The 16,731-nt window shown below is 45.4% G+C and overlaps 1 protein-coding gene across 11 annotated transcripts in view; it reads right to left on the bottom strand.

The window, feature by feature from the left end:
* Window positions 1-16,731, bottom strand: part of ATP11C (ATPase phospholipid transporting 11C (ATP11C blood group)) — a 107,382-nt gene that overhangs the window by 15,531 nt on the left and 75,120 nt on the right. For all 11 annotated transcript variants that reach the window (XM_040468551.1, XM_040468557.1, XM_040468554.1 and 8 more), the window contains 4 exons: window positions 12,335-12,394; window positions 7,053-7,180; window positions 4,264-4,399; window positions 1,925-1,990 (listed from right to left, as the gene is read on the bottom strand). In XM_040468551.1, coding sequence (XP_040324485.1) covers window positions 1,925-1,990; window positions 4,264-4,399; window positions 7,053-7,180; window positions 12,335-12,394 — 390 coding nt within the window. The remainder of the gene's footprint in view (window positions 1-1,924; window positions 1,991-4,263; window positions 4,400-7,052; window positions 7,181-12,334; window positions 12,395-16,731) is intronic.

Here is a 16,731-nt window from a genome sequence, read left to right on the forward strand (position 1 = left end):
AGCAGGTGGGTGTGGGGCTGGAGATGCCGCACCCCTGAAGGAGAGGCAGGCATCGAGGTCACGGGAATATCCAGGAGGCTGGAGCCCCAAGTCCTCGGGGAGTGGCGGCCAAGAAGCTGACGACAAACGGACAAGGCCGAGCTGGCACTAGATGGACACAGAAAAGCAGCAGGAGATGGAAGGGTCAGTTAGGAAGAGGAGACGAACTACAGGGAGGTAGCTCCAACACAACAGCCGGGGATTATTAAATGCCAAGGGAACTAGGTTTACACGCCTGGCGCCATGTAGCAATGAATCCTGGGCCTGACCAGGTAGTGCGCCTTTCAATTGTGAAAGCCAGGTCTAGTCCGTTACACGAGTAACACTTTCAGTTGCCTTAGGTGTTAATCCCTCCACGCTTCTGCCAGGGCCGACTGTCTCTTCGGATTGTGGCACCTGAGGTTTTCAAGTGCAATCTAAAAATAAAAAGTATGGTCTGTTCTGCCTGTGTAAAATCGCTGGGCCACGTGGACTAACATCTGGGGATGTTTTTGAACTTTTTAAGGAGGAGGCGGTGTCTCCATTTTGTTACTTGCTGTGACACCCCGGTCCTCCACTCTCTGTTATAGGTTCTCATCCATAAACCTGTGGGCTGCTCGGGAAAAGGTCACAATGATGCCCATCCAAAGATGAGAGAGTGCACGTCTTTCGAGGGACACATGAAAGACAGCACGGTAAGGCCAACTCTGACATCGAAGGGCGCGTGGAAGCCTTGGGGCCATAGGCAAGAGCAGGTGAAAAAAAGGTGGGGAGGCCTTCGTTTCAAATCATGATCCTGTGAATCATCGTAATAAATAGCAACAACTAGCATCTATCGTTCTGACCACATTCTATGTGCCAGACACCGTTCTAAATGCTCTGTGTGTCTTCACTGAGAGACATCCCACCAAAAACCCTAAGCGATAACGCTTATCTCCATTTTATAGAAGAAATGAAGGTACTGAGAAATGGAGTCACTTGCCCAAGAATACCAGCTAGTAAGTGGATAAACTGAGATAAAATTGTAGCATTTTCTTTTGCAGCCCTAAAATATTACTGAAATAGTCGATGGAAAATGCAAACGCATGTTGGCTCTGTTGGGTATGAGAAATGAATCAGGAATAAAAACTTAGAGGGGAGATGATCAGAGGTCCTTTGTCAATCATTCTTCTAGAATTCTAGTTTGGACCACTGGAATTCATTTAAAGATGCTCATTCTTGGACCCCACGTGAGGTGTTCATTACTGGAACGCTCATCAAAAGAATTTGATTATGCTTTCAAGGATAAGAGAGTCCCAAATCGGAAGTCTCAAGGGTCGAATTCAGCAAGCCTTCAGAGTATACTACATGGCTGCATGTTAATGCCAATGACTCCTGTATGCTACCTGCTGTACATTCTTATGCATTTCATCACTAATATGGATACACATCAGTGATAAAGATATTATATAAAATTTTGTTACTACTGAGCTCTTTTGCACACATTTCTCGCTCATGGACATCTATTCGATTGTCTTAAGTACCCAAACTGCTTTGAGGCCTGGTGTTGGCAAACAGATACCTAGTTTTAAAAACTATTCAACTCTTCAACATGAACACACACACACACACACACACACACACACACACTCACAGCCTGTCTACATACAGATTTTGAACATAACTATGTGTATGAATTTTTATGGAATGAAATGAAAGAGAACACGTTAACAGACTGGAAAAATGGTTCACAAATAGCATACAAGTGTCTAAATATCTAATATCATACACAGTTTGGTAAAGATTCACACTTGAATGAACAACCTGAAATAAAAATAAAGAGAAGACAAAAAAGACAGGACAGTGGGAGATCAGAAAGTACTACAAAAACGGTATTAAGTATATTTGAATAAATAAAAAATCTAACCTTCAGAGTTACAGTGAATACTAAGACTGTAAAAACAATGGTTCCAAAAGTCCAGTTTCCATATACCTGAAAAACATTTAACAATTACACGCACCATGAATACACGAGCCTACTTAAGCAAATAAAAAGGCAACTTTAATCTTCGGCGTAAATGCTGAGGATTTCCGTAGAAACTGTTTAGGGAAATATGTGATCAAAAGATCAGGCCAAGACGTTGGCTCTTACTGTGACCCTACATTTCCTCGGACAGCTACAGCACACTTGTGGTTGACGGGGTTTATTTCCATTACTTCACGTAGTACTGAACAGGGAACACACTGGTGTCATAAAGGCAGAGAAACAAAAAACCCACCCCTATTCCCACTAACGGTAATGTTCATCAAAACAGGGCATTTGGATGATTCGTGTCTCTGAAGAGTCTGATACGGGCTTTCTCTGCAATACAGAAGTAAAAGCTCTCCAAGGAGGACCAATCTCTAGACAAATGGACTCACATCTTAAAGATAAGGCCTAAGTTTTTGGCTGTAACTATTAGAACTGTCAACAGGTGCACATTGAAGAGAAGCAGAGAGCGTGTATAACTCCGTAACTGCGGCAATGAATGGCACATATGCTTACCAAATGCTGTCAAGATCTGAATGCATAGCATTAAAACAGAAAATGAAATGTAAAACGTTTTTAAAAAAATCATAAAAAATTAAGATTAACAGAAGCAAAAAAAAAAAACAAAAAAAGGATTTGATCCAATCATACGTGGTGTCATGTTTAATTGCTGACAACAGTTCTTACACGTACTGTAACTTCAGCAAACAGTTAGAAGGATGGCGACATGCGCAGTACAGTCTAATCCATTTGGCCTTCATGAACTCAAAATGGGTGAGGAATGGGACACACGCTGGGCCAAAGCTCCCTGCGCTCCACCCAAAGTCTGCTGAGCAAATGAAACGTGGCACCAGACCGCAGGAGAGTACCCACCTACTTTGCGGCAAACTCTTTTTCAGAAACAGTCAGCTCTTTAGAATTTATGTGCCAGATGAAACTAAAATACAACGTGAACGTCACAGAAGCAGCCGTAAAGCTACGGGGAACTGAGAAATCGTGTGATGTAATCCCTTCTTACTGGTGGGCAAAGCCCAAGGGATTGGCCTACAGAGATTTAGGAAGGTACTCTCCTTGACAAGGGCTACGTGTGCCTACTCTAAAGTCCTAGATCTCTATTTCTCCAGCAGTTACTTGGTGATTTACCATTTTTCTAAAGCGATCTCCATGTCCAACCTGGGGCTCGAACTCATGACCAAGAGTCCCATGCTCTACTGACTGAGTCAACCAGGTGCTACCAGTGATTAATAATTTTAAGGGACTCCTATTAAACTGCCTTCTGTTAGTCCAAATTGGAAAGGTTTCGTGTGTATGTAGTACCTAACTTCAAAGTATCATTCAAATTCCTTGAGCCCATTACTTCCCTAACAGATGCTGACTGTGCAGGTTGTGGACACAGTCACTGTGCTCGGTAAATTCATTTTGAACCTTAGCTTCGCCCTACATGATAAAGAATGAGTGACCGTTGAAGAGGAAGCCCAGGAATCGAACGAACGTAGCGAAGGCACATGTGAAGTGCTGGGCTCGACATTCACCGTGTGGCTGTGAGAAGACCTCACCCCATCAGCAGTTCTTTCCTAGAACACAAGCCAGGGAAAAACCACCCCCACGCAGGTGCTGACTTATGTAGTCGCTTGCCAGGAAGGCCCTGGTGGGATTAGTGTAGCCTTTCTGGAAAACACTATGCTCCCATGTGGAAGGGATTCCCACTCTTCAACTATTGGGCGAATATTGTAAAGATACGGGGGCTACCCCCTTCAACTCTAAGCACGAAAGGCCGCTATAAACAAGGACCGAGTGGGGCCAGGCTTTGCCCCTGCTTTGCGAAGCCTTGCGGCCTCTGGCTGGCTCAGTCAGCAGACCACGTGACTCCTGATCTTGAGGTCCTGAGTTCGAGCCCCACGTTGGGGGTTGAGTTTCCTTAAAAAGAAAACATCAGGAAAGGTACAGGGGTCCAAATGCTGAAGTACTAAAAACTCCGTTCAGCTATTAAAAATTACAGCCAAGTTAAGCTTCTGGAAGGTTTGTACACAAGGTCTCTAGTTAGCCATGCGCACAGGAGGCGGCTTACTTCAACACTTCTATCGTTCTAAAAAAGTTGTGGGAACTGAAAACTACACCTTAAGAAAAAGTTGGCAAAATGATTAGAGCTAGATTACGCGTATGAGAAATCCAGTGCCGATAGACAAAAGATAAGCCGTGCTTACAATACCAACAGATGGAACGTATATATTTTTTACCTTTGCATTTTCTTCCAGGGATGAAGTCTGAAAGAGAAAGTAGGTCCCAAAGAAGAACACTGTCCCTTCAAATGCAGCCAGAAACGTCCAATATAAGAAGGGCCCCAACTGGAGCATGGCATTGTCAGAGATTTTCCTGTTGGCAAATGGGAAAAGGCACAGGGTAATGAACCTCCGGAGGCCGTCTCTTCAAGGCCACAGCGAAAGGCACACAGGTGTGATGACCCTGTTGTAATGCAGGGCGCTATCCCTGGAGGACCGGAGGGCCATGCGGAGCCACAGGTCTACCTCCCTGCAATCGCCTCCTGACTAAGGCAGCGAGTAAACAGAGTGCCAAGCTAAAATTCTGGCCACTGACAACAACAACCACCTCACCAATAATAATTAGCTCCCATTTACTGACTACTTCTTACGTGTCAGTAAGCCGGGTTAAGAGTTTTACACACATTGTCCATTTTTAAAAAATGTTTATTGATCTTTGAGCGACAGAGCACGCGTGCACGAGCAGGGGAGAGGGAGCGGGAGAGGGAGACCCAAAGAGACTCTGTGCTGTCAGCACAAAGCCCGGCACGGGGCTCGAACTCACCAACCGCGAGATCATGACCTGGGTTGAAGTCAGACACTCAACCGAGCTACCCAAGTGCCCCTACGTTGTCCATCTTTATCCACATAAAAACCACGCGGGATAGGTATTTTTGTCAGTCTCATTCACAGATGAGCCTCAAAAGGAGTATCATAACGGTTCCCCAACGGTGATGCACCTTGGAATCACGTGGGGATCTTTAAAAACACTGATGCCTCACTCCCACCCTCGTTCTGGCTTCACTGGCATGAGGTGTAACCTGGGCATTAGGATAATTTTAAAGCGCCCCAGGCGACTCCAATGTCAGTAAAGTTTAAAAGTACTAGTGTAGTAGCATTCCTCTTGGGAATTTAAACTTTTTAGGTCTCGGTGTGTCGCTTATATTTTTTGCAAATGAGTCAAATAAGGTTTTTCTGTTTTTTTTTTTGAAGGGGGGGCAGGGAGGGGAAGAGCAAGAGAGGATCTCAAGGCGGCTCTGGGCCCAGCGCGAGGCCCGATACAGACTCGATGTGACGTCCACGAGATCACGACCCGAGCTGAAATCAAGAGTCGGACGCTTAACCGACTGAGCCACCCAGGCGCCGCAAGTCACATAATGTTTCGTAAACAGCAGGTGGATCAAAACCTTAAAATCTGTTAAAATGACACAATCTTCGGGGCGCCTGGGTGGCTCAGTCGGTTGAGCGTCCGACTTCGGCTCGGGTCATGATCTTGCGGTTCGTGGGTTCGAACCCCGCGGCGGGTTCTGTGCTAACAGTTTGGAGCCTGGAGCCTGCTTCGGATTCTGTGTCTCCCTCTCTCTGTGCCCTCCCCCGCTCACACTATGTTTCTCAAAAATAAATAAACGTAAAAAAAAATTAAAAAAAAAAATAACACAATCTTCTCAGTGCACGTCAGAACGTCAAATACGGCTACTAATTCTCATGGAGCAGAGCTGCAGAAAGGATGGGTTTATGTGAAATTCGGGGGGTGCATAGAGCAAAGTGTTGCTGTTTGCCCTAGAAAAACTGCAGGACAGAGGGGGCTGCTTCTCAGAAACAAGCTCTCACCACAGACAATAAGTCACATTCTCAAGGCAACTGGGAGCCACAGGGAAGGCACCTTCCTAAAGATGCCTGCAGCGTGTGCCCGGCAAGTGCCAGCCAGTGAGGCTTCTGCGAGTGTCACTGAGTGGATCCTGTCTTTCTAGACTGTCTCCCGGAGTTACATTACGCCCTGTGGGAAGAAGGGCAGGGGCATCATGGTATGCTGGGGGATAGGCGAGGCCTTCCAGCTGCACTCACATGAACGACGAGGCTGCTGGAAACTCCCAACACGATCGCCGGCAAGCACGAGAACATGAGAGAGAATGGAGATTTGGGGAGCAGCCGCCCAGCAGCTCAGGCCTGAGCACCTGCCATGCTGGGAGGCGGCCGATGTACTGTCCCTCTTCCCTCTACAGACCTACAGTTTCCTATTTAAATTTCTCTTGAACACACGGAAATTAGCCACATTATGTCTCGTTTCAGGTCACGGCGTTTGGGAAGTGCCCCGAGTCACTACATCCCCGAGGGTGAAACCTGGAACGTGCCGTGCGGTTCCGAAAGAAGGATCGGAGCGATCTACACCGACAGTCACAGGCTGAGGTCGGGGTCTCGTGACAGCAGGCGAGGGGGAGGGCGGCATTTTGTGCTGGGCCACAGGTACGCACGGAGCCCATTCACGCGGGTGTGAGCAAGTGTAGCCTCTACGGGAAACCGCGCAGTAACTCTTGGGCTATACTCCTGCAGTTCCCTCACTGAAATTCCACGGAAACCCTGAAAATAATTTGTACTCACTCAGCAGCTTCCTTCGGGTTTTCAACATTCTTAATGCACGAAAGCGCGCAGCACAGGCCTGAAGCTATGGTGGGGGAGGGTGTCAGAGTCAGATTAATAGCTACCATCCCCCTGAGAGCTTCCTGTGTGCCAGGCACTGTGTGCACTTGTCTTACATGCAGTCCCTCCTTTACTCCTTGCAAAAGACGCTGCCGTCACCCGTATTTTACCGAAGATGAAACTGAGTGGTTCACGCGCATCCCGGGATGGTACCTACACCCAGGACACGGGCCATCTATCTCCCGGCTGAACGGTACCAGGGGGGCCGCTGAGTCCTTCCTACCTGCAGAGGAAAGGAAACCCCCGGTTTTGAGGGCCTGAAGTGGTTTTTAACTCTACGTTCCACTTACATATACAGTCGGGGATCTGAGGCCAGGGTGTCAATGTTGATGTGCTGTTCCAGTAGGCTGTAGGCCAGGATGGGCAAGGATGTGAAGCAGATGTTGTACATTGTAAGGTAAGCGGCATCATACAGCGGCTGAAATGACAAATGACAGAAGAAAAAGAAATGTAGGTGTTTGGGGAAAAAAAAAAAAATCACAAGCGAAAACGAGAGAGGATCCTTTCACGTTTTCTTTTTTGTGATAGTAAAGGAAGTTCACAAATAAGGTCTCTCTGATAACTACAGAAAAGAAACATGCTGTGCTAGATCATATTCATATACCCTCCCTTTACAAAGGATCTTATTCAGGATGTTTCCATGCTATCGGCTCTATCTCCCTTTTTGTTTTTTTTAATGTTTATTTATTTTCAAGGAGAGAGACAGAGCGTGAGCAGGGGAGGGGCAGAGAGAGGGAGACCAAGTCCTTTGGACTTCCGGAACACTTTTCCTTTCGACAGCCTCCCGGATGACTCCCTCACTCACAAAGATCAGCTCAAATGTCACCTTCTCAGAGAGGCCGACCTGGACTTACCTTGCCATTCCCTCTCTCATGGATGCATTTCCCCCTTTATCCTGTGGTTTATTTTCCTATAGCACTAATGGCCTTTTATCCGATGTTATAAATTTGTTAGTTTTATTGTCTCTGTCATCACACTAGGCAGCCCCCTGCCATCCAGAAGCTCGAGTGCCAGGACAACAACAACATCGGAACAACAACAACAACACCACCACCACCACCACCACCACCACCAGACAAGGCTATTCTGCCAGGTCGCAGAATAGTGCCAGGAGCATGAATAACTTCACAGAACAGCAGCACCAGACAAGGCTGCCCGGCTTTTCTCAGGCTATAGCTGACAATAAAGTAAATAAAAATCCCTGCCCACATAGAGCTTAAATTCTAGTGTGGGGGTAATTTTGTGACTCAGCATTTCGCTATTCTGCGACCACGATGGCTCAAGACAAGAACACGACCTCTCCGTAGTCACACTGAGCACAGAATATGAATATTGCCCAAATGACAAAGTTAACCTCCTGGGTAAGATTTACTGAAATGCTGAGTCACAAAATTACCCCCACTTAGCGACAGCACCCAATCTAGAGCAAGCCTCCTCACCCACACCCTTCCCCAATGACCTAATTCAAACCCAACCCCCCCACCCTTTTAAGACTTTAAGTAATCTCTGCAACCAGCATGGGGCTCGAACTCATGACCTCAAGATCAAGAGGCATGTGCTCTACTGAGCCAGCCGGATGCGCCAACCCCCATCTTCTAAGCCTTTTCTAATATTCTCTTCCTGAGAGGCCCCACCATTCTTCACAGTGCACACTCTTCCTTCGGCATGGAGTACTAAACCTAATATGATCAACTACAGGGGTGTTCCTGGTGGTCTCTGGCTGGTGGTCTTGACCATACAGAGCCCCTAGAACAGAACTTGGCGTACAGAAAACATTCAATAAATATTAAATGAATGAAGCAGGAGAGATTGGAAGTTATAACACACACATATATAAAGGACTGATCTGACACCATGGATCTTTTTTTTTAATGGAAAGAAAATTAAGGTATGCTATGACCCTTGCTTTACTATACTGAGTTCCACAGGTTTCTACAAAGTACTAAATGTTGTCATATAACCATTATATGTGGCCCGAATAAATGAGATCCTATTTCACATGTATGTTCCCACATAAAAATGTTTTGTGATTAATAAAATGCATTTAAATGTTAGTGACACAAATGAACAGAATTAGGCATTTTTCAATCAACGGCTACTAAAGATACAATTACTGTCATAATAGGGGCGGCTGATTCAAAAGGGTTGGGAACAACTTGACTAGAACGTTAGTTCGTTTATTAGTTGACTTCAAAAACACTTGCTGAGTGCTTACTAAGTGACAAGTACTGAGGATAGAGAAGAGTCATGCCTTCCCTGCCAAGGAGCTCAGGTTCCAGAGGGGGCGGCAGAGTGGTGAGTGTGCAAGGAACTAAGGGAGCCCAGGGGAAGGGACCTGAACTCTGGCCCGCAGTAGAGACCAAGCAAGAAAACGCATGCAACGTTCTCAACGACATTAAAAATACGGCTCCTACACAGAATACACGAAGGTTTCAACACAGCAAAAATTATCTAACGAATTAAAAAGTACCTCCAAATAGGTGTTTTGTTCCTTTTAATTCTCAAGGGAGAGGATTAGTTTGTTGGGACACAATACCATGTTTTCATCGGAAACCACCCCATTTTCACTAATGAGAAAACTAAAAACAACGATAACAAACAAACAGGAAGATGGCCTGGTATGCAATTTGGTCTGGAATTTCACTCAAACAAAAGAAGCATCAATCTCTTTTTGTTCCACTACGATACTTCGATGTTACCTGAGAGATAACGGTAATTCTTAGATGGATAATTAGGAGACAGAATGCCCTCAAAAAACCCAACAGGTTTAGTTGATAATACTTTCTTATTAAACCTCTTATAAATGTTTTCTTTTCACAAAGGAAAAAGACCAGTATTATCTTTGCTAAAGAAAAGAGCTGCTTTTTGGGGCGCGTGGGTGGCTCGGTCGGTTAAGTGTCGGACTTTGGCTCAGGTCATGATCTTGCGGTTCCTGAGTTGGAGCCCCACATCTGGCTCTCTGCCGTCAGTGCAGAGCTTGGTTGGGATTCTCTCTCTCCCTCTCCGCCTCTCCTTTGCTTTCATGCACGTGCTTTCTCTCTCTCAAAAATAAACAAACGCTAAGAAAAAAGAAAGGGTTGCTTTTTGCTTGAAGAATCTGAATCCTGGTCCCATTTCTACATTCTCTATAATCCTGCTCTCCAAGTTCTCGGGTCGTGGAGAACATGGGATGTGGACCCGAGTTGGAAAAGGCTTACTACCTGGAGGCACTCCAAACCTAAGTACGATTAGGGCGCCTGGGCAGCACAGTTGGTTAAGCTTCTGACTCCTGGTTTTGGCCCAGGTCATGACCTCACAGTGTGTGAGTTCAAGCCCCGCCTCGGGCTCTGTGCTGGCTCTGTGATCCAGAGCTGGCCTTGGATCCTCTGTCCCCCCCCACCCTCCCTCTGCCTTCCCTGCTAGTTCTATTTCTCCCTAAACAAACAAACAAACAAACAAACAAACAAACAAACAAACAAACTTAAAACCAAAAAAACAACAACCACATTTGCAATAACGGTTGCTACATCCAGCACTAGCACAAGGTCAAAGTGAAAAATAAAGATATTGCAACCAGGCCGCCACCTTGGAGAGATCTTTTGACCCGATCCACTTTTTCTCTAAAACGTCTGCTAGCTCCCTCCCTCCGCTCCTTCAGCTCTCTACCCAAATGTCACCTCAGAGAGAACTTTCAAGATCATCTTCTCTGAAATAACAGACTTCTGCAGTCATCTTCTGCCCATTCATAATGCTTTACTTTTTCCTTCAGGGTCTTTATCAGTACCTGACATACTTGGATGACTTTAGTCTCTCCCCTAACGCTATACTGCAGGCTCTGCTGGGGTAAGACTTGGTTTTGATCACTGTTATATCGCCAGCACTCAGCCTGGCACACAGGAGACACTCAAGAGATATTCGTCAAGTGAACGAACCTACCATCTGAGCAACTGAGAAAACCAAACGCCACCTCCCATGGAGAGCTGAAGAGCTAAGGTCACCTAAGCAGACCCCGGACAGACCAGAGTCCAAATCTCAGCTGGCTTTAGAAGGAAGAAGTCCTTCCTTCACACAACTTGTACATGAGATAACAAAGGACGGCAAAGCAACACCCTTTGAGTTTGAAAAATTAACAACAGCGTTTTAACCAGGTTAAGCCAATTTCCCTTTAGGGCTTTGCTACAAAATCTGAAATTCTTTTTAACACTTGCGTTCATCCAAGGACGCGAGGGATTAGAAACATGTGGTCAGCAGTGATCTGAATGTTCAGACAAAGCAGCTTCATCAGAAATTTAGAAAACTGTAACTAATACTGTTAGTCTTGGATACAAGAAGGCTGATGCAAGAGACAGGTCACCTAACGAAGGAAGAGGAGGCAAGTTCTAGGGAAAGAGAGCGGTCACTTCCTATTCAGAAGGATACACTGTTTTAAAAATACTGCCCCGGTGCCTGGGTGGCTCGGTCGGTTAAGCATCCGACTTCGGCTCAGGTCATGGTCCATGAGTTCGAGCCCCACGTCGGGCTCTGTGCTGACGGCTCGGAGTCCGGAGTCTGTTTCGGATTCTGTGTCTCCCTCTCTCTCTCTGCCCCTCCCCTGCTCACGCTCTGTCTCTCTCCCAAAAATAAAATAAGCATTAAAAAAAATTAAAAATACCGCCAAGAAATTAAAAAAAAAAAAACAAAAAACAAAAAACCCAAACCAAAACCACATTGCTTCCTACCAGGAGGAATGAAGCATGCCTTGAAATTTAGAAACTTCGTCCTCTAATACCTGTGGTGATGTCAGGAGCAGCTCAACTTGGCCAAATCATGGAATTGCTTATAGATTAACCACAAAATTTCTCAGTGAGTATTACAGCTCCTGTGTTTGGCTATACTTCCACGAGAAGCAACACAAAATCCATTTTGGTGGTTAAAACTACAAATGTGCATGCCCATCCTGCCGCTTACGGGTCAAAATAACACAGAGCATATTCTTTATGTAACAGACGTTCGGCAAAGAACAAAGGGCAAAAAATGTAGAGACGCTCAAGCCATCCAAGGCTTTATCCCGGGATCACAGCTTCTTGGCCAGTTTAAGGATCGTTTTTCTAGAAAATCAATCTGAGAGGCTGCAAAGGGGTGAGGTTTTGTTGGATAAAGTATTAAACTATACTATTTTAGGATTATTGGAAAACATGGTTTATACTGATTAAAAGAAATACGCTCGGGGCACTTGGCTGGCTCGGTTAGAAAAGCATGTGACTCTTCATCTTGGGGTTGTGAGTTCGAGCCACACATGGGGTATAGAGATGACTTACAAATAAAATCTTAAAAAAAATAAAATAAAAGGAAAACTCTTAAGGTTATCTCAACTCCAACAGGACATACCAAATAACTTTCAAAAAGATAGTTAAGAATATCACTAAAGCAAAGATATAAACGTTTGCTATTGTCAAAAGCCAGGCCAAGAAGATCAACTGTTGAATCAAAGAAGAAAAAAAACTAAAAAAATCATTTGACTTTGAACATACCTCTCTACAGTCCAATACATAAAAAGGTAATTTATTAATAGCCAATGTCAACTACATTAAAACAAATAACTAGGGAAACAAACCTGTTGTGAGAATCCACAGAAGAACTGGTACAAAAATTGTGGCAAAATGAAACAAAGGTTCTGGAAAGAAATGGAAACAAGGGTTAATGTTTTCACCTCCCGAACTTTCTAAACTAACACAGGATACTGTACTCCAAATAGTCTAGAGTCAGTCCTAAGTCCTTCTAATATCCTAACGCGATCAATCTCCATTAGAGGTTTAAGCAAACAAATCAAAGGCAAACGATTTCATTTACATTAATACCAACGTTGGCTTTACAAGCAGAAAGAGGATCTCACTTTAGGAGACCCTCTTGCATACAATAAAAACACCGAAAGGTACTACCCCCTACACGTGAACTTGATTTGCAAAATCGTAAACAGCCAGGATATTGTTACAGTGGATACTGACACTAACAATATCAACTAATGCTTTACTACCTGTATTTCTGTCTCATCAAACAATCAACATATTATTACCGATCACCGATTATGTGCAAAGATCGTATGGTGGGGGATACGAAAAACAGAACCAAACTTCTCACTCCTAAGGGACGTATCGTTTAATTGGGAGAAGAGGAAAAACAAACAAGCAAAAATGCAAGCTGAGAATTCATCAGGCGGTAAACGCCACCAGGCAGGACTATATAGATACTGCAATTAACGTCTTCCGGCAAAATGACCAGAACTGGTATTTTCAAATGAGCGCTATCCTTCAAGGTAGGATGTGACCTTACTTCAGGGCTGCTGTCACTTCTTCTGATGTTTCTGGATTCCTCTTTAGGTAGCTCCTTCAAGAGCCCGGTTTTGAGCTGTCAGAAAACCAGTCTCCTTCCCTGTGTCACACACCGTCACTTAGCTAATTTACCCGGCCAGGAGACGCGAGGCTGTTTTGAAAACTCCAATGCATCCTCAAAGGGTGAGCATCTGCCACAGCTGAGGATATTTAGGTGAATATACTGCAGGCTCTGGATGGTGTTCCTAAAGAAAAGTGCTCTACGTGTACTGAACAAGTCCTATGGCATCAGAGCGTCACAGCTCCCAAAGGCACCTCGCGGGACAGCAACGCTCACATGTATGCATCAGTTTGGGTAGAATGCGATATCATACTTTAAAATTAAAAAAAAAAAAAGTGTTCTGAGATTGAAGAAGGGAGTACTGGGTGGGGGAGGATTAGGGGGCTGCTTTGCGGGAAGGGGACGTCTGACTCTCCCTCTGGAATTTAAGTCCCACGAGAACAGAGACTTTGCCTGCCTTATTCCACTATGAATCCTTAGGTCCTAAAACGGTGCTTGACACGTGGTAACACATCCAAACACATCTGTTGACGCAATGAATAAAGAAATTAGAATTTGAAGGAGGTGTTAAAGATGGATAGGATACACCGACAGCAGGAACCAAGGCAAGGTGTATGTATTCTAAGCACAGAAGATAAGACAGGGTCAGAATGTGGCACGCCTTAACCCCAGACGAATCCTTAGATAATGCAGAGTGAAGTTTCTGGAGGACAAGTTAAAAAGTGGCATTTCCCAAACATTAATTTGGCTGAATTATGCAGGGTGGATTGAACAGAGGAACAGAAGGCAGGAACACCCGTCCCCGAGGCACTCCAGGAGAGGGACAGTTATTTGAAGATGCGAGAGCAAGGTGAGAGGAAGGAAGGCTTTTCAGCTCAGCCAAAGAGGGCCGAATGACAAATCGTCTTGGGACAAAAGGCAGCAGTAAAAAAGAAATCCTGCTAAGTCAGTCACTAAGATAATGGGGGCAGAGATCCGAATGAAGACAGAGGGCATTATCTATACAAATAATCCCCTAAACTGGGAACAGGGATAAGTTAATGACTGACCACAAACAGCCATTTAAATTTTTTTTTTTTTTTTAACGTTTATTTATTATTGAGAGACAGAGAGAGAGAGCATGAGCAGGGGAGGGGCCGAGAGACAGGAAGACACAGAATGTGAAGCAGGCTCCAGGCTCCGAGCTGTCAGCACAGAGCCCGACGCGGGGCTCGAACTCGCAAACTGTGAGATCATGACCTGAGCCCAAGTCGGACGCTCAACCGACTGAGCCACCCAGACGCCCCCACAAACAGCCATTTTAATGCCTGCTCTGTCTTCCTTAACAGAGCATTCCTTCCATCTGGTGGCAGGTGCTCGAATTGCAGGCCAAAATCTTAAAGACGCAAACCAAGCCCCAGGAATGGGAGAAGGCCAGGCAGATGCGAACGGCAAATCTTCATGGGCTCTCCTACTAGGCGAAAGTGACAGAGAATGACCACCCGTCCCGGAGCGTGATGTACAAATAGTCCTGGACTGAGAGTAAATAAACCTATTGTGGAAATCTAGCTCTGTCACTTCTGAGCTAGGGAGCGAAAGGCAAGTTATGTAAACTCTGGGCCCTGCTTTCCATATATTTTATTTTATGTTTTAAATGTTTATGTATTTTGAGAGAGCGCGTGTGCGTGTAAGCGCCCGAGCAGGCTGGAGGGGCAGAGGGAAAGGGAGAGAAGAATCCCAAGCAGGGCAGAGCCCAGCGTGGGGCTCGAGCTCACGAACTGTGAGATCATGACCTGAGCCGACTGAGGCATCCAGGCGCCCCTGCACGTATTTTAAATAGAAATAATACTAATTGAGGGGCGCCTGGGTGGCTCAGTCGGTTAAGCGTCTGACTTCGGCTCAGGTCCTGATTTCACGGTTCGTGAGTTCGAGTCCCGAGTCGGGCTCTGTGCTGACAGCTCAGAGCCTGGAGCCTGCTTCGGATTCCGTGTCTCCCTCTCTCTCTGCCCCTCCCCCGCTTGTGCTCTGTCTCCCAAAGTAAATAAACGTTAAAAAAAAATTAAAAAAAAAAAGAAAACAAATAATACTAATTGCTCACAGGAAATTCGTGAGGACTAAGAAAATAAAGGGCTTTTGTCAATCAGCAAAGTACCTTACATGTATTGGTTTAATCATCACTATCACCATCACCTGTTCGGCCTGGACACCTGCTGACACTGGATGGCACGGCCTTAGCAAATCTGTAAACCTGGGTTCACACTGATGTATTTCTTTTACAATTTTTTTTTAAGAAGGCACCGTGCCTTGAACTCACAACCCTGAGGTCAAGAGTCACACGCTGTACTAACTGAGCCAGCCAGGCGCCCCTCACAGTTATGTGTATCTTTGAGAAAACACAAAGCTGGTACGACCTGGGATTTCTCACCAAAAACCAACGCACGAAAGCAGTTGCTATGCTTTCCCTTCTGCGAAAAACAGCGCATGAAATCCAAACACCGTAATGGTTTCAGTCATTAACTTGCACATGAACTTGGTAATATACCTATAAACCAGAATCTGATTAAGAATTCTGGTGGGGCGCCACACCCCAGTTTGTGGGTTAGAGCCCTGTGTTGGGGTCCGTGCTGTGGTGCGGAGCCTCCCTAGGATTCTCTCTCTCCCCCTCCCTCACTCGTGTGCTCTCCCTCTCTCAAAATAAATAAACCTAAAAAAACAAAAGAACTTTGGTAAATTCTTTTCCCTGGTAGACAGAAATGGATGGGCAGGCTCGGTCTAAGAGGAACTCTAATGCTTGGTGATAAAAGAAAACCCAGAGTATTGTTGGGGAAATGACCTCAGTGTCCAATCACGGGGGTCTAGGATCCTGCACCATGATCGTATTTTAGGTGAATATTTTAACTGGGTGAGAAAATTGTTCACAACATACGAAGTGAAAAGGGCAAAGCACAAAACAACAGGTTTTGGGACTGACTGCTAGCAGGTAGGGGGCTTTTATTGGGGTGATGGAAATGTTCTAGAACTAGGGATGCTTGGCTGGCTCAGTTGGAAAAGCACAAGACTCTTGCTTTCAGGGTTGTGAGTTTGAGCCCCACATTGGCTGTAGAGACAACTAAAATAAATAAATAAATAAATAAACTTAAGGAAAAAAGGGGCACCTGGGTGGCTCAGAGGGGTAAGCGACCGACTCTGGATTTTGGCTCAGGTCATGATCTCCTGATTGTGAAATCATGACATTGAGCCCCGCCCTGGGCTCTCTACTGTCAGCGTGGAGCCTGCTTAGGATGCTCTGTCCCACCCCCTCTCTGCCCCTCTCCTGCTTGCATGGTCTCTCTCAAAAATAATTAACATTAAAAAAAAAAAGATTCTCTCTTCCTGTCTCCCTCTGCCCTTCTCCTCCACTCACATGCTCTCTCTCTAAAACAAAAAAAAAAATGAATGAATGAATGGCTTAAAAGTGTTCTGGAATTAGGGGCACCTGGGTGGCTCAGTCAGGCGTCCAACTCTTGGTTTTGGCTCAGGTCATATCTCACAGTTCGGGAGTTCGAGCCCCGCATCAGGCTCTGCACTGACAGCATGGAGCCTGCTTGAGATTCATTCTCTCTCTCTCTCTCTCTCTCTCTCTCTCTCTCTCTCTCTCTCTCT

This window comes from Herpailurus yagouaroundi, unplaced genomic scaffold (genome assembly GCF_014898765.1).
Source record: "Herpailurus yagouaroundi ecotype Mexico unplaced genomic scaffold, PumYag 67702, whole genome shotgun sequence".
NCBI classification, from domain to species: domain Eukaryota; kingdom Metazoa; phylum Chordata; class Mammalia; order Carnivora; family Felidae; genus Herpailurus; species Herpailurus yagouaroundi.